General features: G+C 37.9%; 1 protein-coding gene across 2 annotated transcripts; it reads left to right on the plus strand.

Annotated features, from left to right (window-relative positions):
- Nucleotides 1-26,139, plus strand: cabp7b (calcium binding protein 7b). Of its 2 annotated transcripts, XM_085279564.1 has the most exons (6): nucleotides 1-262; nucleotides 792-902; nucleotides 21,011-21,154; nucleotides 21,241-21,353; nucleotides 21,650-21,797; nucleotides 21,894-26,139. In XM_085279564.1, exons 2-6 carry the CDS (start codon nucleotides 794-796, stop codon nucleotides 22,019-22,021), a joined length of 642 nt encoding a protein of 213 aa, XP_085135690.1. In that variant the 5' UTR covers nucleotides 1-262; nucleotides 792-793; the 3' UTR covers nucleotides 22,022-26,139. The 2 variants fall into 2 exon arrangements, with proteins under 2 accessions (XP_085135690.1, XP_085135689.1); XM_085279563.1 differs by having other exon boundaries at nucleotides 1-902.
- Nucleotides 26,140-27,904: the final 1,765 nt, after the last annotated feature.

A 27,904-nucleotide genomic window follows, 5' to 3' on the forward strand; every position in this document is an offset into this window, starting at 1 on the left:
CTGTGTCACATGAGAGGGGGTCACCCAGGATTCCCTTCAAGCTGCTCTTCAGGAAAAAAGAATGTTACAAGATTTGTTTCCCGCCTCGTTTACCGGATAGGATCAGCACGCCAGCGCTGCTGCTTTATCTTGTGTTGTCTATTTTTACATTTTTTTTTAAAGAAGATGCCGAAACGGGGAAGAAAAGTGAGGCAGACTATACCGGGAACACACTATTTAAAAGATCAAGACTCCTTATAGGAATCAGTAAGAAACATTATAGGTAAATTATCTTTTTAGGGTAGAATTTTTCTCCCATTTCTTTTTACGTGTTTCTTTTCCTCGTTTTAATGCTGTGATGCAGGAGCTTTGGAAGAATTGCAAATTAGCCTGTTTATCTCGTTGATTTGGATCTTGACTTTAATATAAGCCAAATATTTGCTCGTTTGAGGCTTTATTTAGGGCTCTAGACATACTGTCGCTTTGCTCAACAAGCTATGAAGTAAAAGTTTTACACGCCAATTTTATTTGCCTTTTCGCCTCGTGTCTTGATCACAACACGCTGCTGCAAGGGGCTGTGCACTGAAACCAACCGCGATTTACAATCTGCATTTTCAGTCGAGGTGATTTTACTCGTGTTTTCTGCCCTCGGAAGAGGAAGGTTGAACTCCGCTGAGGGAAGGTTTACCTCCTTTCATTTGCTTGAGTTTCTTTTGCCTAAAAGATCAAGGACAGTAGCAAAGGGTTTGTCAAAACTCCGGAGAGCGAGGCTATATGAAGATCGAGACACAGTTGTTGCTTTTCCCTCGCAGAAATGCCAGTGCGTGCTGTGACCACCAGGTTCATGTACAAGGGACTTTGCACTATTCCAGATGTCCTCACCTACCGGACCCCTGTTAACCTGCCTGAGGATGAAGTGGAAGGTGAGGCTTGTTGTTTTTTTGCTATCTGTCTGTTTGCTTGCTTTGAGCATGGTTTCAACCAGTGACAGTAACGATAACAGCTGTAACTCCCGAATTCGAAGTTCAGCTGCCAAATCAGGACCCTGGAGAGCTCCAGAGGGTGTGCGCTGTACAACCTTTTCAACAAATCCGACACCAGATCTCTGTGTGTAAGATCTAGATGGTTTATAGTTTTGTGCTGGGGAAAATACCGACAAACTATGCTCTTACTTTTTTTCTTGCTTATGATTTTTGGCACAAAATTAAGCTGTAGAAATAGTTAATCGTGCTTTTTCCATTCATACATCAACCAAAAATTTCAATTTATCATCTAATCACAGCAACGGGATATTATATTGTGAGTAGACTGCATGTTTATACACTGCATTTCTCGGCTGTACCCCTGACCTCTATGAGACTCCGTTGCACCTGCTGTTATTTACTCATCCAGTCAAGACTGAGACACAGACTGACGAGTAGAGGGACTCTGAATTTTGTTAAAAGGGAAGGATCCAGTAATGGACAAAAACACTATAATGAATGTCAAACTCATAAATATAAAACTGCAGATTACTTGAAAATCGAAGGCAGACAAAACTCATCAATGAGATTGAACGATGGACTCATTTTGATCCATAAATTGCATCATTTCATTTTTTATGAATTGCATTAACCAGAAAAGAAGAAGAAGAAGAAGAAGAAGAAGAAGAAGAAGAAGAAGAAGAAGAAGAAGAAGAAGAAGAAAAGAAGCTTTCATGCTGTACAGAAAGGGCAAGTGAAAGATTCACTTAAGCATTAAATTCACACTTGCTATTGTAACTGTAGGGCCGAGTTGTTAAAAATAGAGGTTTTGTTTTGCCAAAATGGTCCTCACAATGAGAATGCACACTTGGCAGCGATTTGGAACAAAGCCAGGCAGACTACAATAAAGAGATAAGTCAGATCAGATTTGATATCGCCAAGTCTTTTATGCATAGGGAATTCCATTTCCCCTTTCTTCTGTCTGTAGGTTGCCCGGTCCTCACAAGTGGCTGCCTGCCCTTGCTTCGAGCCACTCATTTGACATTGAAAATCCGCTATCTGCAGACACGATATAAATTAAATTAAAAGATTGGCTATGGAAAAGCAAGAAAAGAACAACAGCAGTAAAATGTTGGCGGGTGGTGTCATCAACGGCCATGCAGCTTTTCAGGTATTGGGCGAGTCTTTCCAAATTTTAGTTTACTAATTGAGTCATTAAATATTCAGAGTAAGACAGACCACTGAACCATGAATATTTACTGCAGGGAGGATTCACTGAGCATGTAATGCACTGCTACGTTTGCATGGCCTCACACCCTAGCAGTGCCCACAGTAAACAAGTAATCTTCCTGTTTTCACCTGCTCCAGTGGCAGGTAAAATGCATTAACGAGAACTGTAAGTTGATGAGGGAGGCAAGAGAGTTTAAGATGAACCTCTCCTGTTTACCATCACAGAGCCAGTCCAAGGCTTTGAATCTGCAGCCTCCAACGTACCCTTTCACTGCTGCGCCACCTCAACGCACTCTGAGGGAGCTGCAGCACTGCTTAAATGAACCTTTTTGGTCTGCTGCAGTCCAGGGTTTCTGAAAAATCCCCCCTCTCTTCATAGAGGTCCGAAATTCAGACTGTAAATGTTGTTTCATCCACAAAATCTTTAATTATATTGGGGCAGAAGTTCCCTGATTGCACAGCTCACATAATTACTTTTTATAATCATATTTATGATAATCTTTTTTTTTCTTGCAAGGTGCACATATATACTCCAAGTGCAACTGGACATGTTTAGAATGATCCTTGATTCAGTGAGTCTGTCGCAGTCAGAAAAACAAACCTGATAAAGCAGATAACATTTTATGCTTCATATAGGATTATTATCATTCTGTGCCATGCTGCCAATAACTTACGCAAGCCTCCATTTTCTCTCTACATGTATCCTAACATCTAAACTCATCATCAGGCTCACAGAAACTATAATCGCAGTAAATCAGTTTTTAGTACTGAAGAGCATGCAGGCGATGAGTTGTGCGGTTAAATCAATGGGACTTTTTTCTTGGTGACATTGTTTCAGGCACGGGTCGACTGCCACTTTGGAATACACACAAAAAAACACAATACAAGGACGAGAGGACCTTGCATCCTGTGCAATGACACGTGCTGCAACGTGGACAGTACATAGAACAACCCGTCCCAGACAAACAAGTTAAAGAGTTTCATTTTACCTCCAAGTTTTAGTGTTGACTGATTTTCTCCTGTACCAGTAAACCAGCAGCATAAGAGCTGCAAGATGCATTGTCTAAACAACCCCCCACTCGTTAGCTGAAACACAGTGGCAAGATGGGGAAAAATGTTGTGCAGTGGATCTGCAAAACGGGACTGAGCACATAGCCTGTGGGGAGAGTTTTACCTGAATCTCTGGCGTAGTCACTAGAAACCCAGGTCAAGAGTTTTTGTTTTGTGCAACGGTTTTTAAAAAGCTCAAAAAATATTATTATTCATCTTCATATAATATCCAGTACCTTTGAGATTTTCTACAAATGTGACCTTTTCAGAGGGTTTTAGAAAAAAAACCAAATCTGTTCAAACATCACTCATCTTTAGAAGTTTAAAGGGATGCAACAGGGGACTGAATGTGAAATATCACATAGCTTGTTCTCTGTTCACAAGTTCTTCAAATTTAATGCAGAAAACTGTTAATGATTTGTGGGCATGTGGTGAGATCTGATTTTCCAACAGCTGTTCAGTTACATATTGGATAAAGGTGGGCAGCAACACATTTCAGAGAGGATAAAAAACATCACCTTTTGACCTCCAGCCTTCATCTGAGTTTAAAAATATATAGCTATCAAACACCAGATTTTCCCATTAACAGCACCATCAGGGGTACCCCAGAAGCACCATGAACTGCAGTGCCTCTGTTTTTTTCATTGACTAAATATTATGTGCATTACGGTTATTCTACGACAAGACCTAGGGACCTTAAATGAGGATATAATTTACTATGATGTAAGGAATGACGTAACTTCTTTAAACTATAATGTAAAGTTGAAATTAAGAAAACAGCTGAAGATGGCATTAACTTAAAATTGAGTCAGATATTACAGAATCACATGTTTTCTGATTTTATGCTGCAATTGGATGAATATAACCAATAAAATGAAAAAGAAGTTCTAATTATTTCAGTGGTAGAATCAACACTCAACAGAGATTATATATAAATCTTTATAATCCTGTCATCTTAAGACTTTGCCATTTTAAGCTGCCATTTTATTAGGATCACAGTCTTAAGTGCAACATAATGACATCCCTCCCACCCCTCCAACAACCAAATCAGGCAGTAACTTACACTGTTTCCTGAAAACTGTACGAGCAAGTAAATGCATCAGTAGGAATGACAACAGTGAGGATTACAGAGACTTGAATGGACAGGACATCCTCTGGACTGGGTGAAGTTGAGGGAGGCTGATTAAGTGCTCGTAGCTCTTAATGGATATGCAGATCCCAGGGAATGTTTTTCAAACAGATGGTTGCCGAGGTGGGCAGAGCCGACAGCAAGGCTTCCTATCCTTTTCTCTGCCCTTGTGTCACGCACTTGTCATAAAGCCTGATATGAAGCCACACTATTGTAAAAGCAGCCGTTCTCCCGCCTCTTAGAAATCAGTGCGCATTTGTATATCTGAGATCTGTAGATCCCTCATGTAAAACTGGATCGGTTTAACTCATGATTAAATCATCTTTTAAAAATCCTAATCTGGGCAATGTGGCGTTGGGCACTCTCTCTGTAACCGTGGAACAAAAAGCTGCCTAATTCATCACAAATTATACGTGATAATTAAGCCATTATGTTAATGACATAACAGCAATCACTATATTTAATCATGTCCCTGAAGAAACCCATGAAACATTTATGTGTGCATTTATCCTGTAAACACTGTTAGGTGAATGTCTATGTGGACATTATGCAGTGCCAAGTTTCTCTCTATTTAATAAGCACTATATTAAATCCCAGGTCCAGAGCCATTATACATGACCGACTGGATAACCTCTAATGCCCATATTGGAATTGATCCAATTCATAATTACACAAATAAATAAAACACTCAAAAATGTATATTGTATAATACAGGAGACTCGTACAATACAAATTTATTAGACCACCTGTCAAAAGAATAAGTAAAGAACATGTTTTTAAAAAAACGCATTTATAAATAAATATTATATTATTATTATTATTTTTTAGGCAAATAGCAAAATGAATTCATGTTTGAGAAGTCAGAATTACTCAAGAATAAATTCAAGTGCTAAAACTAATTTTTCTGTTCAGGAATGCACGTACGTAAGTGCCTGTAATTTGGCATCTTAATTGAAAATGATTTTTCTGCTTTTTTGTATAATGGTAAATTTAAAAATTCATGGAAAACAACAAGAATTGTGTTTTAGCATTAAGGAGCTTGCACACACAGGTGGATTAACTATTATAGCAACATAAAATATTATTGTATTAATTATCAATTCTGTTAATTTATGGCAGCTGTGGTGCGAGCCTTACATTGAGTGGTGCTCTAATTAATTTGTTAAGCACTGTACATGAGGTAACAGACACAGTCTGTGGGTCTTTATTGATGTTTTAGAGCTTACTAGAACAAAAAAAATCAGCATTTGTTGATTACCGGAATGATATATACAACATTTTCTGATAATTGTGCAAATTATCATTTTATTAAGACATGATCTTGCAGTGTCAGTATTAAAATGTCTAAAACACACCCCATAACCCAGAGTAAATTGGTGCTTTAACTACACATGTGCTGGCACAGATAAGACACTCTTTTTATGGCTGACAACAGCTGTGACTTCCTGCCAGTTAAACTCTTGGAGGTCTCTGCGAGCTTGTATCGTTCCTCGGTGCATCACCGACAGAGAATGTGAACAATATTTATAGATCACAACCAGCAGGAGAATCCCCCAGACATCAAGCATTGTAGTGGAGTGCAGGCCTTCTTCCACTTTGTATGCAAAGCTGTTGTCTTTTATGCTTACAAATGGAGTTCCTTTTTGCTGCAACATTGTAAGCAGGCATTATATGTGTTATGTTGGTTGTGTTACTGTATTGCAGGTGCCTAATTATACACATACAGTGACAGTGGTCAGGACAGAGGCTGGACATGCTCTGTACATATGCAGGTAACGCTTTGTAGTAATTCCATCATTTATAAGCTTTAATGATCATCATTTGCAATACATTAATATACAGAGTTGTATTAAGAAATCATCAAGCCATTTATAAGTTTAAATTAGAACATGACCACGAACAAATTATGACTACATCGTTAATAAGTGATGGATTGTGGGAGCCTCCCTGGCAGGTCACAGATGGTGCAAAGGTTCAGACTGAGGCCAGTACCCACTCAACACAGAACCCATGTGATGAATTTCTTTAACACTGACATCGTTCACAAATTTAATGTAATTTGTAGTTAAATAAGTAAGTCAAATGTTATTTCTGTAGCACCTTTTTAAGACAAGCATCTCAAAGTGCTTCACAACAAAATGCCAGAATATTTAAAAAATGTTTTAAAAAGACAAACAGAGTTAAAAATAGCACAATCATTTATTGTGCTTATAACAGGCTAACTTAAAAGTAATAGCTCATCAAAATAAAACCGTTATAAAGAGACGCTACAGTAAATACTCACATCTGACTTACAAAGAATTCAATGTCTGAATGTTTTATTTTTTAATCATTTGCTAATAATTTGTTCATGATCACAAATTTCACTTACAACAGATTTGTGTTGCCACTTATCAAACATCCTTAAACGTAATGTAAACTGTAGTTCATCATTAATTAAAGTTTTATAAATGACTTGTAGCTGAACATTATTATCAGGTGTTACACTTGTAAACAATACGGTTTAAAAACAATAATCATAAGCTGTGTGTTTAATGTAGCTTTCTGCGTGGTCAAAGATCTGGTCATTAATGTTGCAGCCAGACAGAAAACTTCACAATTTCAAATAACAACACTATCACAAGACGTTAATTATGAGACTGCATCCTTAATCTCCCCTTGTCTGCCGCTAGGCAACAGCCATATTTCATTCACATCATTATACTGAGCTTGGAAATGCTCAAACATTGAGCTAATAAATACTCAACCGGTGGCAAAAATATACTCTCACTGGTCACTTCATTAGGCACATCCTTCAACCAGTTTGATTTGAGCTTTGTGACGTGGTGTGTCAGCCAGCCGGAAGCATAAATGTGCTCATAAATGGTCATTAACAATACTCAGGTAAGCTGTGGCATTTAAATGATACTCAGATGGTACTAAAGGGCCCACAGAGTACCTGTATAAAAAAGCCCAAAGCCGACTGTACTTCCTCAGGAGGCTGAGGTCTTTTAACATCTGCAGGAAGCTCCTGAGGATGTTTTACCAGTCGGTGGTTGCTGGAGTACTTTTCTATGCTGTGGTGTGCTGGGGGAGCAGCACAGCAAAGAAGGACTCATCCAGGCTGGAGAAACTGATCAGGAGGGCTAGCTCTGTGGTCGGCATGAAGCTGGACACTCTGGTGACAGTGGCAGAGAAAAGGACATTAAAGAAACTGATGGACATTATGGACAATGCCAGGCATCCTCTGCACACGGCCATTAACAACCAGAAGAGTCTGTTCAGTGACAGGTTGCTTCTCCCAAAGACAAGAACTAACAGACTTAAAAACTCCTTTGTCCCACACGCCATCAGACTGTTTAACTCCTCTCTGGAGGGGAGAGGGAGGGGAAACAGGAGGACAAAGGAGGGAACAACTAAGCTGTAGTGCCTCTTCACCTCACTGTGCAATACCTTTTGTGCAATACTTTTTGTAAATAGTCAACGGTGCAATAGACTCAATACTTGAAATGTGCAATTCACTTGTATTTTTATTTTTATTCCTATTTATTCTATTTATCCCCTTCGTATATTTTATTTATATTGTCTCTGTATTTATATATATGTGTGTGTGTATAACTCTGTAACTTCTGTCGGTGCTGTGCTTTTTTGGAAATCGAATTTCCCAGAGGAACCCACCCGAGGGATTAATAAAGTTCTATCTTATCTTATGATGTGCCAAGAAACTATCCCCTACACCATTACACTACCACCAGCAGTTTAAATTATTAACGGAGGGCAGGATCCATACTGAATGTTGCAGACTCATCTGAGCAGGCGGTATTTTTCCAGACTTCTGCTGTCCAGTTTTGGTGAGCGTGTGTGAACTGTAGCCTCGGTTTCTTGTTCTTAGCTGACAGGACTGGTACCCGGTGTAGACTTCTGCTGCTGGAGCCAATCTTCTCCACAGTTCAGCACTCAGAGATGCTGTTCAGCACAGCAACTTACTGTTGCCTTCCTATCAGCTTGAAGCAATCTGGCCATTTTCCTCTCAACTCTGGGATAAACGAGGCATTTTAACTGAGAAATGCCACTCACTGGATATGCTCTCCTGGTTGTGTGGTGCAATGGTTTATACGGTTGCCTAACAAGCAAAAGATTCCCAGTTTAATTAGACGAGGAAATACAAATCCCTTTGGAGGAGCGTCAGGAAGAGTAAAGATCTGCCAAATCAAAACATCCGAAGCTACCCACTGTGGCTCTCTCCTGTGACTAAGGGAGCAGCTGAAAGTAGCTTTCTCCACAAACCCTAGAGATGGTTGTAGGGAGAAATCCTGGTTGCAGTTTCTGAAGCAACCATGCCACTTTTAAAGTCACTTCATTCACCTTTCTTCCTCGTTTTGTGGGCTCAGACTGAACTTCAGCAGGTTTTCTCTACGTAAATTGATCGAGTTGCTCTCAAGTGATAGACTGGTTTGCATTAGTCTAATCAGGTATTTGTACCTAATAAAGTGGCCAGTTAGCATAATAATTCTACGTTGTTGTTAATAGAATCCTACAGGTCGAGTTAAAGGTCAACGTCAGTCTTAAATAAATTGAAATGGGAAATTTTGTCCTAATATGACCCAGCAATGCATCCATATCACTGGAGAAGAAGTTTGCATATTCTAAACAGTAAAGTTAATTCGTCTGTTTGTTAAAAACTCCACTTTCCTTTTGTCTTATTATGAAAAACATGAGAAAGTTAGTAATGACAATGTGTATAAAAACCTGAATATCATAAAACAGCATGGAAAAAGAAGAAAAACAAGATAAGAGCAGAAAATCAACACTTCCCTAACAAAAGACATCAGTCGAAGACAAATCTGTGCTGCCTGTCTGATAAGTTCAAAACAAAAGCTAATAAAGTTAAGCTGTAATTCTCAATAATTTTCCTGAAAGAAACCAGTCGCATGTTTTCAACTCAGCCCACAAAGAGCTGCAGGTAGTCATTTTAAGTACTTTTACACAGCAGGGACTCTTATACATGCCGGGCTCGTGCAGGGCATCATCACTGTGTTCAGTGATGGCATGTTTGTGTAAATGTAACAATACATGCAGGCTACAAATCTGCAGAAGCAAGTAAGTAGATTAAAATGTTGTAGTTTTAGAAGGTGATTTGTGTATTAATCCGTCTCACTGCTGTACACTATGGGGTTAGTGCATCTTTTTTGTCACATCACAATTGATCGTTATCATATTTTTGAAGCGCTCAGTTCGCACATCAGGACAGATAAGAACAGGGCTGTGAGGGTGTCACTCTGTACTCGTTGTGTCCCCTCGACACCTTCTACATGCATCCGCACTGCATGAACTCACATTTGTCTCGTTGTTTTGCGATAAGCTGGGATGGAGCCAATTAAGGTGTGTAAAAATGAGTATTTAAACAGCTCTTTTGTTTGTGTGCTGGACAAGAGAGCAAAGTCTGGAGCTCCCCGAACAAATTAGTTCACTGTTAGGTGCCTGCTAATGTTGGGGGGGGGGGGGGGGGGTTAGTCACCTGGAATCAGTTGGGGTTGTTTGATTCAATATAATCATGCTCTAAGCAGCTGTTAATGTTATTTAGTGATGTTAAAAGTCGCATTATTTTGACAGCATTTGTATTATGTGCCGACCTACTTTTGCTCTAATGCATTAGCAGAGCTCTCTCTGGATACTGATTAATATGACTCACATGTAGTATCAGAACGACGGATGTCACGGGTGTCATCATACTATTACTGACATATTCCCATGGGAAGGTGAATTATTTAATGAGTAGATGTGACTCATCTCTCCCACTGATTTCTTTCTTCTTCTTTTTTTACCTTTTAAACTGTTTTCCACCAGAAGTCTTCTTTTAATAAGAAGACTGCGCTCCTCATTTGTTGACCAAAAGTTTACTTTTAAGTAGAGCATGTTAATTAGTGCCAGCGACTTTCTCTTGTCACCTCTGGACATGCAGTCTGAGGTTGCCGGAGAAAGGTGCCTAATTTAAGATTCCCATTTATTCTGGAAAAGAATCAAGTAACGCCTTTATTTTCATCCCTTTCATCCCAGCAACTGGCTGACACAAAAGGTCCTGTTTGATCCTGACTAACAGGGTGCAATTAGCAGGAAGGCCTGAGTCTCCTTTCTCCTATGCAAATGTAGCCTCTGAATGTGACTGGACACATGTACATATGCAATTCATCTGGTTTAGACTCACGTAAATTTGACATCTGATATGAGACCTGAGCGTGAGTCTGACACATGAAATGAGCTTTAATAATGTGGTGAGATGGAACATATTGTGAAGTATGAAGTCATGTTCAAGCAGTGACTTCGGGGCGGTGAAAAGAGGCTGTTGTTATTCTCTTCCGTTCACTTCCTGCGGAGCAAAGAGACTTCTTCATCTACCCCCTGCTGTAACAGCTCTATTATCGTATCGTTCAATGTCATGATCATTACTGAAGGTGAAGAGGGGTTGTTGTTTTTTACAGTAAACTGGACAATCACAGTAGGGCTTTCTCAGCGGTGGTAGTGCATGGTCGATACCTTTTCTCGAGGATAACACTGCTTGTGTTTGTTTCTTCTGAAGGCAGCAGTCGTTTCCTCTGAACTTCCAGCATTTACATTATCTCCTCCCATGCATGAGAAGCAATGTGAAAGAGGTATCTTTTAGCTACTCTCTGTCCCGTTATCTTTATTTTTCAATGGGACCTTTCATCAGCACTTATGGTGTGATGGGTTCACTCAGCTCAAGCACTTAGATGTGACTGAGAGCGCTGAGGGAAGGTTACAGTAACTATAAGCCATCCACACTGCTTGCAGACTAAAGAAGAATTAGCTGATAAAATATAAACAAGGAAATAAATGCACAAATCCCAGGCATCTCTTTCTCTTTGGAAATCTCGGCAGCAATGACACAGTGGAGGAGTTCCATGCTATCAGTATTATTTAGTAACAAACGGCTGAGCAATTCTGAGCTACAGAGCTCAAAGAGAGGCCGTCATCAATCAGTTGTTCTCATACAAATATTAGAGGAGGTTTGTTTTCTAGAAAGTGTTAATTTTAACACATGCTGTGCTGTGATACACTAACAATAAGGATAATTTATGGTGAGTATTTTTTACTTCACATAGTTGCAGTCTCATTAATTATAGTTTAGCTATTAAACATGACAAAATAAAAGATTTACCTTGGAAATATAAAGATCATAAACAACCTCACATCCACAAAATTAGGGATGCTGTTTAACATGTAAATAAAAACAGATTTTGATGGCAGCAACATGTCTAAAAATATTTGGTTTGGGGGCAACAAAAGGCTGCACAAGCAAGCAGTACAAAACGTAATCAGCTAGAGAAAATTTTGGCTACTAATTGTGGGTAATTTGCAACAGGTCAGTAACATGAGTTATTATAAGAAGAGCATCTTAGAGAGGCAGAGCTTCTCAGGTGTAAAGATGGACAGAGGTTCACTAATCTACAAAATACTGCATCTACAAATTGCTAACAAACTACTGATCAGTGTTCCTTGCTATAAAACTGCAAAGACTTGGAATATAATGTACAGTCATAATATCATCAAAAGATTTTGAGAATCTGGAGAAATCTCTGCATGCGAGGCTGAAACTCAGTGTGAGACACCTGTCATCTCTGGGCCTTCAGGTAGCACTGCATTAAAAAAAAAAAAAAAAGCTCAATCATGCAAAGAAGGAAAAGAAAAAGCCAAGTGTGAAGCAGCAATGACAATCCAGAAAGGCCAGGCTTCTCTGGGCCAAAGCTCATTAAAAATCGACTGAGGAAAAGTGGCAAACTGTTCTGTTGTCAGAGAACTCATTTTTTAAATTCTTTATGGAAAATATGGAGTAAAAAGGAGAGGGACCATCTGGCTTGTTAACAGCACTCAGTAAAAAAGCCTGCATCTCTGATGGTATGCGGGTGCATTAGTGCATATGGAATTGGCACCTGAAATCTGCAACGAGATCAATGCTGAGAGGTATACACAGGTTTTACACCAACATATGCTCCCAAACAGAATAGTATTTTTCAGGGGATGACTATTTCAGCAGGATGATCCTAAATTGCATGCTGGATGGCTTCATAACGCAGGAGACTGAAGTGGACAGCCTGCAGTCCAGACCTTTCAACAACTGAAAACATTTAGCACAACATGAAATGAAAAAGAAGATCCAGGACTGTTGAGCACCTAGAAACCCAAAAGTCCACCAGCTGGTCTCCTCAGTTCCCAGACATTTATGCACTGGTGTTAAACGGAGAGAGGATGCTACACAGTAGCAAACATGGCCCTGTCCCAACTTTTTTTTTTTTACATTGTTGCCATCAAATTCAAAGTATGTGTTTTGCAAAGCACTTCATTCTGTTTATATTCACAGTTTTCATAGATAACCAAGATTTTTTGGAATTGTGTTTGCCTTTATACATTTGCAATTCTGCTATCTCTGTCTAATATCTCTTTTTATTTATTTATTTTCTTAATTGTTATGCAAAAAAATGTCATATTTGGTGATGTTTATCTCCTGCACGCTTTTAAACACATTAGGATTTAAGTAAAGGAACCTCAGTGACTTTTTTGACCCTGTCAGCAGCACTGAAAGTCTGCCAGTGGACTTCAGTAGGCATGGACCATTTTCAAATTTTTTTTTTTTTTTTTTTTTTTTTTTTTTTGCTGCACCAGCGACCACCAAGAATATCTCTGTTAGGCGGTCATAAAGGTCAGCAGGATCTGTCGGCTTTCATGTTCATGTTTTAACTCTTTTGGAAGGTCAACAGACTTTTAAGCCCTGACCTCAGACCTGGCTAAAGTGACCGGTGTTGTAGACAAACCAGCTGAAGCTTACACAGGTTGTTATATTTAGGGAAAATTTGGAAGTTTTTGGTTAGATAAAAAAGAAGGTAGTGATTTAAGAAAGAAGACAAACATATCTGTTAAATTAATCAAAGGAACCCGGTATATTTAAATTGAGTTTTATATATATAGGACCATTTCTTACAGTTATCTCATCTCAAAAAACCTAAAAAACAGCAAACAATTTTTTAAAAAGAACCTGGACCCCATAACTGCAGATCAGGAACATGCTGATCTGCAGAAAGGACAAGGCACAAACTACAGGAAAGAGAGGACAAAAAGTTAATGACATGCAACAGTCATGCATGTCATTAAGGAAAGGGGCTCTGCAGGATGAGCTGGTAGCAGCAGGGATGGTTCGGGGTCATTTGATCCAGCTCATACTAGAAAGAAAGAAAGAAAGAAAGAAAGAAAGAAAGAAAGAAACAAACAAACAAACAAACAAACAAACAAACAAACATACAAAGATTTTTAAAAGTGAAGTTGAAGGTGCTTCCTCCCCTTGAATTTCTGCTTCTAGAAACTGTTCTAGGAACTGCAGTCTGAAAGCAAAGTGCTCTATTGGGACAGTTCATAGGATGTGATGTCTTTAAGATACCATTGGGCCTAATCATTGAAGTCTTTGTATGTGAGAAGAAGGATTTTAAATCATCCTGGATCTACAGAGAGCCAATAAAGAGAAGTTAATATTGGAGAAATATGATGTTACTCTCTAGTCCATGTTAGTACTCCCTGCTGAAGGCGTTTCAAAGAGCCACTGGGATGTCCGGCTAATAAAGGTTTACAATAGTGCAGTAACAAAAGTATCACTCTGAGACAACATGTTCCTAATTTTGACAGTATTACACTTGAGTCAGTGTCATGTGGCTTCTTTTATTTCAATGACACACTCAGTCACTGGAATAAAATGTAGTGACTGCTGGTGTTAAATATAGTGGGGCGAAGCCACTAGCTCAAATAACCTACACTAATGCAGATCAACAGATAAAAAATTATCAGACCTATCAGCTATCGAGGTTACAGTCACCATTATGACAATGTTAGTCCAACTTGCTGTGAAATTGTCAGTCAGTATTTCTTTTTGCTTTGATATGGAACAATTTGATGAAATTGTCACCTTTGCCTCAGTAAATTCAGATGGTTGTTTGCAGTAATACCCCTCGATTATATGCTTTTATACTTCTTTCCCTCAAGTGACTCATTCATTCAACTTTTGTAATAGAAGATGTGTGAAGGCCAATGAGAGTGCTCAAACCAACCAATGACAAATCAACGTTGTTTGCTGACTACTTGGCGTGTTTTGGAAATTTGTTGAAGATGGTTTGGCAAAGGGATGTGAAGTGTGTTCATTCATGGGTAAAAACAGTTGGGTTTGCAAGTTTTTGTAACGAAACAGGATCACAAGTTAATGTCATGCTGAGAAAATGAAAGGCTGATTTCTCGAGATAATCATGCAACTGATCACAAGAAAACAAATTCTTTGTCTCTGGGATCTCGGTAGCTATGAAGACGTGTAATTTCACCATCTAATTACCAGTGAAATTAAGTTTTGCAGCAGCATCACAGAAGTGTACGTGCACATAAAGTTACTGTACAGCAGAGAATAAATAAGGAGGGTCGATCTGAAAGTTTTAACACAACACGGTTTCTGCTTGTGTCAAAACCTTGACTGAAGTATAGTCTGGAACTGAATAAATGACACTCCTTCATTTTTAAGTTAAACCAGTTGCTCCAGTTTGCTGGATGCCATCTGTGCTGGTCAGCATGAACTATACCATGATCAGGAAGAATGGGCCACTTAAAAAACACTTGATTTAATTTCTATTTATCATTGTTCCCATCAATGACAAATACGAAAGCACATCAAAGTAGAAGCTGCTGCCTGCTGTGCATCTCTCAGCAGCACAGATCCATGGACAGCAGCAAGGATGTTCATTTCTTGTCATCTGCATGTGCGAGAAAGAGAATGTTTTACAAATCTACCCTTATCTGTGAAGATAAGCTAACCTTTATGCCAAGAAGCAAAACCACGCTCGCTTTATTAAAGTGAAATCATGATAAATAACTTTCACCCATGAATCATTCATCAACAACAGCCTAAAGTTATGCTTTATCCATGAAGCTAACGATACAGAAAAGGAGAAAATTGTTATTGTTAGTATTTTTAAAGCCTCCTTCGTCCCATGGAGAAAAACAGACAAAAACAAAATGTATAAAGAATCTTTAGGATCTTTTCAGAGGATCTCTTGTCATATTATGTGTCATATTCCCCAGGGCATCACAGCAGCTCAGACTTGGTATAAAATGATGAAAATGAGATTTATTATTCCACAATTAGATAAACCGTGCATCGATATCTTAAGATAACTAGATAAATTAGCTTATCATCATAAGATATCAGAAAAAAAATAACTGAAGGCATGGCTGCTCTCATTTCCTGTAGCGTTAAACAGAAGCAGTCAGAAGCAATTTGTGTTTTGGATTTGGATACAAGTGTGATACACACATATATTCTTCATGAAAAAACTGTCCCTTTCTATTTCATTACATATTATCTACGCATCAGCACTTATTTCCGTGAGCCCTTCTGTTGGCTTTCTTTTAAACTATAACAGCATAACTGCTTTTTCACTCATCTCATTAAAACCTAATCATTCATGCACAAACAACAGGCATTTTGTGATTGATTGTATAAATGCTAAAAGCTAAGATTCTGGAGTTATTTTTAAAAGTTGTTTTTGTTTTAGAGTTTTTGTTATTTTTACATCCAAAAGTAAAATCCCAGCAGGACCTCCCAAATCGGAAAACAGTTTTACTTTATTTGTGATTTGTGTTATCTTTCCAAGATAATACAATTCTTATTTGTATTGTTCACTCCTTTCTAAATCTCTAGTGCTCATTTAATACATAATTTTTTTAAAAATTGATTTAGATGGATTGATAAGTAGGCCAGCACAGAAATACTTTAAAGCTGCTTTCTTTCTAATGGCCACCAGGGGGCAAAACGACTTCCATTCCCGACTTTTAAATAAAAACACTTAGCTGAGGGCTTTATGGCTCTGTTACACCAGAGTAAAAACAAGACAGCAACCTCCTTGCAGCTAGAAAATTTGGTGGATGAATTAAACTTTTTAGCTTTCGGAGACTGATTTTGAAAGTAGTTGTGGCAACCAAGTTGTTGCTCAGAGGTTGAGTGTGCAGCACCCCGAGCTTCTGGGTGGGAGATAGCTTGCTTCCAAATAATCCCAACTGGGAATGGATTCTTCCTCAAACAGATTGGTGAAGGTTTGACAGTAATTACCATCTAATTTATAAATGCAGATGGATTGCTGACAGATTGCAATCAATCTGAGTCCATCTGCACCGATTAGCTCAACTCATCTGTATCATAGTTAAGTTAGTTTAAGTTTGTTTTTATTGTGATTTTCATGGTATGTACATGGCAACAGATTTGCAGTTTCCAACACAGGTAATCAGCGTATTGTTATATTCAGATCACATGTAAATGCCAACTTGACCCATTCAATAGGAGACTGACAGCAAGTGACTGATGTGGTTTGGGGACTATTAATGGGTCTCAACCTTCAGAGCAAACATTTAAAGGTGGTGGCCATGGTCTCCAAATGCTATTTTCACCAGCATGACTTGCCTGATGAATATTGAATATAAAAACCATTTTGTAAAAAGAAAGATCGATAAGTCTCAGCAGATCTGTTTTCGAAACTCTAAGATGGCGAACAGTGGATGACACCAAAGTGGCCATCTTTTATAATGTATGAGGTCATTCTTAAAAAACTAAACACCTTGACACTTTGTTTACATTTGATTCGGCTCATAACGGTCTTCGTGTCTGAATAAATGTAACAATAAACAGTCAAGCATTTACATAATGTCTTGTGCCACAGTCATTCATTCACATGGCAATTTATTCTATATATACAGAAGTTTATCGATCAAACACAAACACCACTGGATGCATCTGGCCTCCATATTTGCCCAGGGACACTTCAACTTCTAGTCTGGATTGAACCACTGACACATTTCACAGCATTTTAGGAGCCACGCTACTGTTGCTGCTTTGAGCAGTCACCTATTTCACACCAATATTAATAATTTGCTTGATAATATTGCTTTCAAATTGTTTTCCTCCACTCTCATATTGCAGAATTAACTAAAAATATTCTGTCATACAGACAGAATATAAATCATCAAATCAGTGATTCAAAGATTTTCACCACCTGGCTTCAGACAGCCGAGTGGGTGCACCCTCACAGCAGTGCAAGGTTACAGATATTCTGATCAAGGACTCAAAGTAAACACCTGAGTCGGCTGAATGTTTTCCACACTTTAAATAAAAATTCAGTTCCATCACTTTGCTATTGTTGTATTGTGTGTTTACCTGTGCGTATTTGTTTATTTGCAAGTGAACATTTTTCCAGGGATATGTAACATGCAATGTTAGTACGAACGTCTCACAATGGGGTGCTTAAAGTACTTTATCATGCCCAGTGTGGCACACAGGAGCTGGATACAGTACTGTCAGTGATCATGTAACACTGACTTTTGTTGAGTCTTACCACATCAATAAGGTTGTAGTACTTCCTTCTGCAAAATGAGCTTGACCCATGTGGGCACACCGGGAGTTAAGATGTCAGTATTGATTGGATAAACGTCCGTCTCTTTTAACTTTAAAAAGGACAGCCTTTATCAGAAGTAAATCTACATATTCAGCTACATAAATAAGCCAATCAATTATGTTGGCGATATCAATACATGAGGGAGAAAAAAAATAGTGAAGCGCTTCAGTCTGTGGAGGATCAAATCTTGACAAACAACATTTACATGTTAAAAAATGCAAATTATAATCAAAATTTTCAACAAAGTAAACACATATTGTGTCCCTCATGATTCCATGTGTGTATTTTATTTATTTTTTTCAGATAAATATTCATTCCTCAGTGTGTGAAACAATCTGTAGTCCAGCCACTGCTCAGCTGGCTAAGAGAATTCATTATTTGTCACTGGCATCAGAGGTCACAACACTGAATCTGGGATTGTGCTCAGGGAAGATAACAAAACTCAAGCAGTGCTGCTGGGAGTAATTTAGACAAATATGTTGTGTCTGATGTGTCAAGGTATTGCACAGACAGTGCCACTTGTCCAGAAGGACCTCAATTTACGTTCCAAAGACTTTGTCTTGTAGTGCTTTATTTTATTTTTTAAAGAGGATTATACACTGCCGCTATAACCACAATTTGCAAGCTATCACTTAAAAACTGCACTCATTCATGTGCACAAGATGGATAGCTAGTGCTCGTCCTCATCTGGGCTTGCATGCTAATTGTGGTTGCCAAGTCACATAAATGCATGCAAATTGTTTTCTACATCATATAAGCACCCAGCGTAATCACATGCTTTACATATGAACAGTTCATCCAAGCCTTTTGGTTTAAAGCAATTTTCAAGATAAAAGAGTGCATGTTTAGTTTATTCTGGTGTTGAATGATGAATGTCTAAGTATTCATAGGTTTCTTGTGGATTAGGTGGATGTCTACGTGTTTGTTCTGTTAATTCCACCTTTTTATTCTCTGCAGTGTCTCGGGCTATCACTGCTCAGGTATCGGCTTATATCATTGATATATTGATGTAAAAATTAGACTTCCAGTTCATTTTGTTTCTTGTTTCATCCAATCAAGCAACGAGCTGAGCTAGCATCCAATAGTCTTGTATATTTGAGGATCTACATCAAAGAACTACCGGCATTCAGCGCCTTTGAAGTGCAACTGCTCTTTTTCACCACTTCAAACAGAATACAGTGATGCCGAGTGAGGACAGGAGCCAAATGCCAATGTTTATGGATTATTTACCAAAAGTTGCAGTTTTAATTAGAAACACATGAACCTGCTTGCAGCCTTCAGTCAGAAGTGATTGTATTATGACCACAGTAGCAGGTACTGGCTCAGAAGATCACTTACTATGAATGAAGAATAACACTGCATCACAGTGGGAAATCCTTTAAATATCTGTCACAGATAACACAAGATACAGATAAACAAAGCAGATAATAGTTTAGCCAGGAAGACTAGAGCATTGCCTTTTTCATTATTTGCCATTCATTATTATTTACCAGAGGATTGAACTTTACATTGCGCACTTACATGTTCAAACACCTCTCTGCTAATGGTTGTGTAGTATTACAGTCTGTCTGAATGCTCAAGCATTAACGGTAGCTTTTGAAGCACTATCTACAAAACCATTAGCACTTGGAGCCAAAGCACTGGCTCAAACTAAATGCTTTACATTTATAGAATAATTTCTGCAAAGCTTCACTCAGATACCTCACTTCAGGCAACACTTTCAACACTACCTAGCTACAATATTGCAATATGATGTGAAGGATAAACAACTTTCTCCTTATTTGTATTAATAGTGTGTTTTATTCAGATGGATTTTTCTGTGTACACAGTTGTTTACTTGTTTAAAAAAAAAAAATAATTGCTCTGCCCTGCACACAGATGAGCCACAACCACGCATTTACACACACTAACTCATTGGGTGGTTAGTGCTTCATGCGCTTATTAAAATGATAGTTTGTAGGTAATTATGGAGGCAGTTGTATTTTACAAGAGCGTAATGAGTTTTGCAGCAATTTTATGCTTTTGCAACATGTAAACTGTTTTGCAGGTTTGAAGAAGGGTTTTGTTGGTGGTCATTTTAAATTTAGGCATTTTAAATGAAGAAAGAAAGACTGCAGTACATGATGCTAAAACACGCATCTCCTCTTTTTGTCTCTCACTGGGATGCTGAAACTTTTAATATTGCTTATGTTCTGTGGGCTGAAATTTTAAAATGCAGCGTTTCTGTCTCAGTCTATTCTACTGAAACAATCAAACTACACTCTCATAAAAAGTGTACACTAAAGGTCTATTTCTGTCTCTGCAGTTCCAGTGTATATGTACGTCTTTAAGGGCAAAAGTTTGTATGCTTCAGTGCACTGTAACGATCACATTTGTACCTCTTCTTCTTTTTAAGGTGCAACATTAGGAGACAGCTGGCCAACAAGAAATTAGGCAATTTACTCTTAGATTTAAAGTTTCTGCTGTTTGGTTTAAATAGATAAAAGTAATTTGGTGTATTCTGACTTGTTTAACTCGTGTATACCAGCAGCAGGGTGCAGTAGGGCAGCACTGTCGCCTCACAGCTAGAAGGTTCTGGGTGTCTTTTCCCTGTGCCTGGTGGTCAGAACATTCACAAGCAACTTGCGTTTCTCTTTTTAGATAGCATGCTTAACATTATCATTTAAAATCAATTGATAATTAGTTGTACTGTTTCAAAAGGTTGTAGCTTTCTGTATTAGACATTTCCAAAACATTGAAGACCAATAGTTCTTTCAGTACTGTCTGCTTCCCACTCCTTGTCACACATTTTACCCAAACATTTACCGAACTGAGTTTATTTTGGAGTCAGTATTTGGAGGAGGAGCATAGTTTCTGTAGGATTTATTCAAAAAAAGAAATGAATATCTTTACTACTGTGAAATATTCTGGCTCATGGAATAAAGAAACTTGGAGAAAAAAAGTTGCTTTCACTCTTCAAACACTCAATATTCAGCTATGCCTCCTCTTTCTCAAAACACAAACATCTAAGACAGAGGGATTATAGCCTTTTGAACTGTGACCCACAGCAGCTGTTTGAAGCTGCTTTTACTTTAAACTCTAAAAATAAACACCCTTTACTCGCCGACGTTGAAACCAACATGTTAAAAATCCGCCAGTTCAACGATAGCCCTCAAGTAACATGTTCGTTCTGTGTGCCTTCTTTCACTTCGCAGAGATCCGTGAGGCTTTCAAAGTATTTGACAGAGATGGGAATGGCTTTATCTCTAAGCAGGAGCTGGGGATGGCCATGCGCTCACTGGGCTACATGCCCAATGAGGTGGAGCTGGAGGTTATCATCCAAAGACTTGACATGGATGGTGGGTCTCTCTTGCTCTCTCTGCTGCAATTATCCCAACATGTGAGCTGCGTTAATGACTCGTCAATGTTTCGCTTGTTTCATCAGGCGATGGCCAGGTTGGCTTTGAAGAGTTTGTCACATTACTTGGTCCTAAACTCTCTGCTGCTGGAATGCCTGACAAGTTCAACGGAGCAGACTTTGACTCTGTGTTTTGGAAGGTATGTACTGTCCCATAATCCCCACCAATAAAGTTTAATCTAGTCATTTGAATATCAATCCCTCACAAACTACACCCCAGTCAGATAACTGCATCACATGTTGTGGACACCGGTATCCCCATTCCTTACAATCAGGAGTATAATCAAATTAATTACTCTAATATCTGATTTTTATAAAATATTTATACACTGCTGTTTATTGCTGACCTGCAATTTATGTGCATCACTGAGGGGCATCAAGGCAGAAGTTCTTCCTCTGGTAATTAGACCTCTCCTGGTGTTTTCTGTTTTCCCAGTGCGACATGCAGAAACTGACAGTGGATGAGCTGAAGAGATTGCTTTATGATACTTTCCGTGACCACCTCACTATGAAAGACATTGAGAACATCATCATGACTGAGGAGAACCACCTGAACAGTCCAGAGTCCCATGTGAACATTGATAGTATGTCTTATAATATCATTTTTATAGTATTTCATACATTTCTAAAGCTCCACTGACGCAGTTTTGTTCTGTCTCTTCTTCCCTTTCTTTCCGCAGCAAGCCCAACACAACAGGAAAAACACACTTGTGTGCGTAAAAGCCTGATTTGTGCCTTCGCTATCGCATTTATCATCAGCGTCATGCTCATCGCAGCGAATCAAATGCTCCGCAGAGGGATGAAGTAAATACGCGATGCCTGCTGGTTACAAACGGATTTACAGACAGACAGGGAAAATGCAAATGTTAACCAAAATACTTTATCATTTTGGGTTTTATTCACAGCTGACACCCTTGATGATGCAATCATAGGATCGCTCTGATATGGATAAAATGATGTCATGCAGTGGTTCTGTGTGATCACTAATCGTAGTACAGACAATAGAGAGAAAGGTATTTCAAGGGCTGATTGTTATCCAAAACAAGTTACATCTCATTCATTAAGATGGCTGATGTTTGCTAAGATTAGACAGAAAATCAGGCTCCAATTCTCCAAAATTTCAGAGTGCAGCAAGTGTTGTAACAATAGCTGTGCTTTGTCAGTGCATTTAATGTTGCTCTCAAGAACCCTGCCATTTGGAGTGCACCAAATAACAACAGCACCAATGATAGTAATAAAGCAATACAAAAGCGGGCCACATACTCCGTAATTTCAAATCGAGCTAAAAACATAAGGACAAATCACTGTGCACTGCATGCTGTCTCTTATGTCTCTGTTTACTGTATTGTGTCATGACTTTCAACTTGCATCAGGTCTGACAGACTTAACCAGCACCTTCTGCGATCTAAAAATACCAAAAAGAGCCCCTCAAATTCAAAACACAAAACTGGACTACTAATGGATGTATCAGTCTGTCAGTCAGTTCGATTTAATTGGTTCATCCCTTTATCCAGCTTGAAATATTTCCATGAATGTTGCATGTCATTCATGGCACCCATACTGTGAGATCTAATGAATTTGGCGGTGCCCTGTTTTGTTTTTTCTCTGCTATTTTGTTGATATTTTTGCTCAGTTTTTGTGATAGATGAACCACAAATGGGTGAGCTGCATTAGCATTAGCATTAGCATGCAGTCACTCTCATTAAGATCATGCTGCTGAGCTAAGGCTAGCATCGGAGTGCTGCTGTACAGTTTCAACAAACTGCTACAATGCCTGAGCTAAAATATTGTCATGTTACATTTATTTTAAGACCAACACAGAGAGTTTCATGAAGTCATTCAAACTGTTAGGTTTGTTTCTTGTCCCACCAGTTGCCACAAACCTAAATCATGCATTCGCTAACTTGTAGCTTCAGCTTCTAACAAAGACCTCAATTTGAATCAAAATGAAAGCGCATTATATTTAAACAAATGGACAAAGAGAAAATGTGAAAGCATCAAAATATTTGCAGCGAGAGGCATAAACCGGTCAACAAGCACAACAACTGGATTCACAGCTCAAAAGAGAGGATCTACAGTTGTGATCCACAACGCATGTTATGTACTCTAGTCAAATTATCAGTGGAAGAAACTCCGACAGGCCTGTTTCAATAGAAATGTCACACTTTTTTCACAGTTAATTATTTTTGCTTTAAAGCTCAGAAGAATCTTTCTTGGCTGAGCAGATTGAGATTGCTTTGTAAAGCAAATTTATATTTTGTTAGCTGTAATGTGAAACAACTGTAGCTGAAGAATTAAACTTCACAAAAAAATCACAAGAATTAATAAACCAGACAAGAGTGTGTGTGTGTGGGCTTTATATAAAAGCTCCAGATACAAAGAGAAATACTGGTATCTTGATGTCCAGCCAAACGAATAACATGTTTTATATCCATAGCCTGCCTGCAATACATGCACATGCTGCATGTTTCAAATGTGCGCATCTGTAAGACGCATCAAAATCATAACGAGGCACTAAAAAACATTTGAGTAGCTGTATGACACGAGCTACCAGCTATAAATAAATCAAAAGAAGTTTAGAATTTAGATAAAACTAAATAATAATTGTATTTATAGCAAATAAGTATGAAGTAATTCAAGCTGCAAAATTGCATGTACATTAGATTAGAAGTAAATGTGTGTTATATGTGTGTGAGATTATTGAAATCTGGTGTAAGTGTTCAAATAATTATGCAATTTGTAAAGTGATCATTGCAAAAAAAAATATCTCAGTATTTGACATTTTTCTGTAAATGTCGACTTTTTTGTGGATGTGCACAGTATTACAGTTTTTCGCAACTGTTAAGACACGTTTCTTGGCGATTTCTGTCATCTAAAAACACAAAACCCAGTTTATAAAATAAAAACCTGAATTTAGACAAGTCTCCTCTGGTAATATGACTATCATGACTCTGATGAATATGTCACACTAAAACAATCCAACTCAATGTTCAGAGCACATATTTTCAGAAAAGGTCAATCTGTTTGTTCTACAAATTGCACAAATGTATACATTCCTCCGGCCACTTTATTATACACATCTGTTAAACTGTTTCACACAGCTGTCTTATCAGCAAATCACATGGCAGCAGTTCAGTACATTTAGGCATGTAGATATGGACAAGACAATCTGCTGCACTGAGCAAGGAAATATAGTTAAGTGACTTTAAACATGGCATTTTTGCTGGTGCCAGATGGGCTACTCAAATGGGCTCCACAGTCACCAGATCTCAACCCAACCAATCATAGCTGTGTAACCAACAAACTTGCAGAAACTGTGAGATGCTTTCATGTTAATATGGACCAAAATCTCTGAGTGTTTCCAGCACCTTGTTGAATCTGTGCCATGAAAAATTAAAGCAGTTCAGAATGCAAAAGAGGGTCGAACCCTTTACCTGCACTGTGTGACTAATAAAGTGACAATTTCCTGTAAATGCACTGACTATTCAGTATTCAGCCACAGAGAACATGACAAGTGTGGTTTGAATTCTTTGTCCTGCTCCACTTTCTACTCATAATTACCGGCTGTACAATCTGACACCGCTTAAACTGAGTAAATAACATAATTAACAGCAAGCCTGAACAATTTTAAGTTGTTCTTAGGAAATGTGCTTAACTTATGCCTCCTGCGGTTTCCGTTAAGCTTCACAAGTATATCAGTGTGAAAATGTGAGTGAGAGTGTATTTAGGAGTAAACTAGATCTGCAAATTGCATCTAGCTTTGTAAAAGAAAATGTTTTGCCAGGAGAGCGATTCATTTAATACTAGATTTAGAAAACTGTGCATTTGATACAAAGAAACAAAGCTTGTGTGTTATCAGTTCAGAAAAACTGTAGAATACTAAATACTTTGCAGTATGCTGTGAACAGTAATTTGACATATCATAAAAATGTTGTTTTCTGGCTTTTACATGGACCACCAAAACAACATATTGTTTAAAGTATAACATGGTTATATTTTCTTACTTGGAAAGTAATACATTAAATCTATGTGGATTTATTATGAATGTAAGCATAATGTTTTGTAAAAAAAACAAAAAAACAAAAATAGGTTTCAGATATAATTTTCCAGTCTGACTGGACATTCAGATAAAATCGTTTGCATGTATTTACGCCATGCACACAACTTTTTTGATTATTTGTCATTTTTCTGAATGTTTTCTTTAACAAACAATATTCTCTATATTTTTTTCTTCCTCTTTTTACCTTAAAGGTTTATGAAAGCTATATCAGAGTGAAAGTATATACTACTGAGAGTCATACTGGCAATAAAACTGATATTTTTTCCGTATATAGTAGGTGTTTATGTAAAAGAATTTAAAAAACTATTTGTATGACATCACATTACCTCTCCATGAACATATCATGTAAAGTATGGGATTTTATGTGAATGTAAAATATAGTTACTGTGCCAAATCTTAACATGTGTGACAAATTGTGTCCTATTCTGTAGGTTACTGTGTTTTGATGAAAAGATTTATGTCAATTTTGTCAACAGGTTGTTAAAAATGTTCAATTTAAATGTAAATTTAATTTTGACTGTCAAGGTTTTCTGTTCTGTGCCTTTTGTAACTTGGAGTTTTAAAAGCTGCACTTTCATGAAACTGAAGTAAAGACGTAAAAAGATGGGAAATCAATCACATGAATACATGGCTTGAGGGAAAAAATGATACAAGATTTATTTTTAATAGGTGTCATAATAAAATATTAAGTATTTCTGTTTTATCTTTATCACTTCTCTGTTCTTAACACAATACCCTGCTTTGTTTTTATTTAGTTTTTTCAGTAACTGTTACTGCACATGTAGAGGTTACTGCATCAATTATACACTTATGTAAGTGATGTCTATAGATGCATGTAGTCCAATAAAAACAAGTGCATTAAGAAAGCTGTTTGTTTTTTTAAATTTCAATTTAAAAGATGTAAGAAAAGTAGAAATAGTTCATAAACGTAGAAAGAGTTATTGTGGAATTTATTTATAATTTGGAGGGCAACAAGAAAATTAAGAGCAGATCTAAAAAATTCTGAATTTATCTCGTTTTCAGCCGCTTCACATTCGAGGGAGAACAGTTGCCATGTTTCCTTATAATCAGCCCCTTTTTCACTGCTTTTTTCTTGGCAAATTGTTTTGTTGCTTGGTCCCGCCAACAACTATCAATAATGTGATTTAGAACAACACAGGAGTGTCCACACTGGATAAGACAAGCAGCAATATAGCAAAAGGACTGGAATGTCAATGACATCCAGACATGGTAACCTTTACTGAGGTGAAGCTGTGGGGCGAGAGTTAAACTCTTTTCCAAATCTGAGGTGAGACAAATAACCACCAGTGGGAGAAAAGGATACCGAGTGACATACAGTTACAAGTTCTTAACTTGTTGGACACGATTTTTGTAGTTTTGAGTATTGTAAGCTAAGAATCAAGATGTGATTGAAGTGGAGAGTTTCCGCTTTGTTGCATCAGTTAAGGAGTTACAGCCATATTTACATGTAGTTCCTGATATTAAGATGCTTAAAAATAATTGGACAGTTGACTGACCAGGTGAGGCCTGTTCCCATGTTAATTAATAACAAATGAAATGGACATAATATCTGAAGTTTCTTCCAAGTGTTTAATATATGTTTTCAGTGTATTTTGTTTTCACTATAAATTGATCAAAGATATAGCAAAAACTACAAGTGTCCAAATCTACAATCTGATTCATTCTAAAACAGAATAAATAGACTGGTCGGCTCAGCAGCACCAAAAGGCATAAAAAGATCACAAAAGACAACTAAAGTGCATGATGACAGAAGTCTTTCAATGGTTAAGAAAAACAACTTCACAGATGGCAATTTCCCAGGACTGTCAACTCTGTATATCTCAGTCTCCTACACTTATATCTGATGTCATTGAGAAAGTTATGTCAAATGTTTCCACACAACTGTGTTAACTCCTAAGAAACAGTTTAAGTTTACTTTGGTCATTTGTCCCATTGCCATTCAACACCCTGTTTTGTATTTCTTAAGAATTTCTCACTTGGATGGAACCACTTGCCTTAAGTAAATCCAAAGAAAATGTTTTTTGAATTGACTGTATTTCATTGAAATAACACAAATGACACAAACCAAAGAGGATTCCTTAAAAACAACAATAATGAGATAGAGCATCTTTAGGTGAAACAAGCCTGATCCACGGAATCCCCACCCAACACCTCAACTGAGTCAAAGGATCTGCAATATCCCTGTGCCAGACACCACAGCACACTGCATAGAGGACCTGTGCAAGGTTAGGGACCTGGACACCTCTGAGTCCAGTCTGCCAACAACACATGTGCATGTTTAACAAGCATACATGTGATGCATAGGGGATGGTCAACCTGCAAGCAGCCAGGCAAAAGCAAGATGCCACATCCCTAACCTTGTCACCGCCACCGTTTCCCTAATAGCATCCAGTGGTAGCCTTCAAGCACAAGGGAGACCTACACAATATTAGGCAGGTGTTGTGAAGGATGAGTGACTACTGTACATTTCAGCATAATCTGAGCAAAGAATATTAAATACTTGAGGGTTTTTTTAAAAACAAAAAACAAAAAAAAAAAAACAAAGACAATTAGAAATATATTAGTCACAAATCCAAGGGATTTGCACGATGCTTACTAAGAAATAAATTA

The sequence above is a fragment of the Mchenga conophoros genome, linkage group LG7, assembly GCF_057382185.1.
Source record: "Mchenga conophoros isolate Kocher_MC1m ecotype Shallow Benthic linkage group LG7, M_conophoros_male_GT1.1, whole genome shotgun sequence".
In the NCBI taxonomy this organism is placed as follows: Eukaryota; Metazoa; Chordata; class Actinopteri; order Cichliformes; family Cichlidae; genus Mchenga; species Mchenga conophoros.

What these genes read in the sequence shown, in the direction of transcription:
- cabp7b (XM_085279563.1), top strand. Translation starts at nt 794, where the DNA reads ATGCCAGTGCGTGCTGTGACCACCAGGTTCATGTACAAGGGACTTTGC. An exon ending in CCAAAGACTTGACATGGATG is followed by an intron (nt 21,155 to 21,240) that starts GTGGGTCTCTCT and finishes TTGTTTCATCAG; the next exon opens with GCGATGGCCAGGTTGGCTTT. An exon ending in GTCCCATGTGAACATTGATA is followed by an intron (nt 21,798 to 21,893) that starts GTATGTCTTATA and finishes TTCTTTCCGCAG; the next exon opens with CAAGCCCAACACAACAGGAA.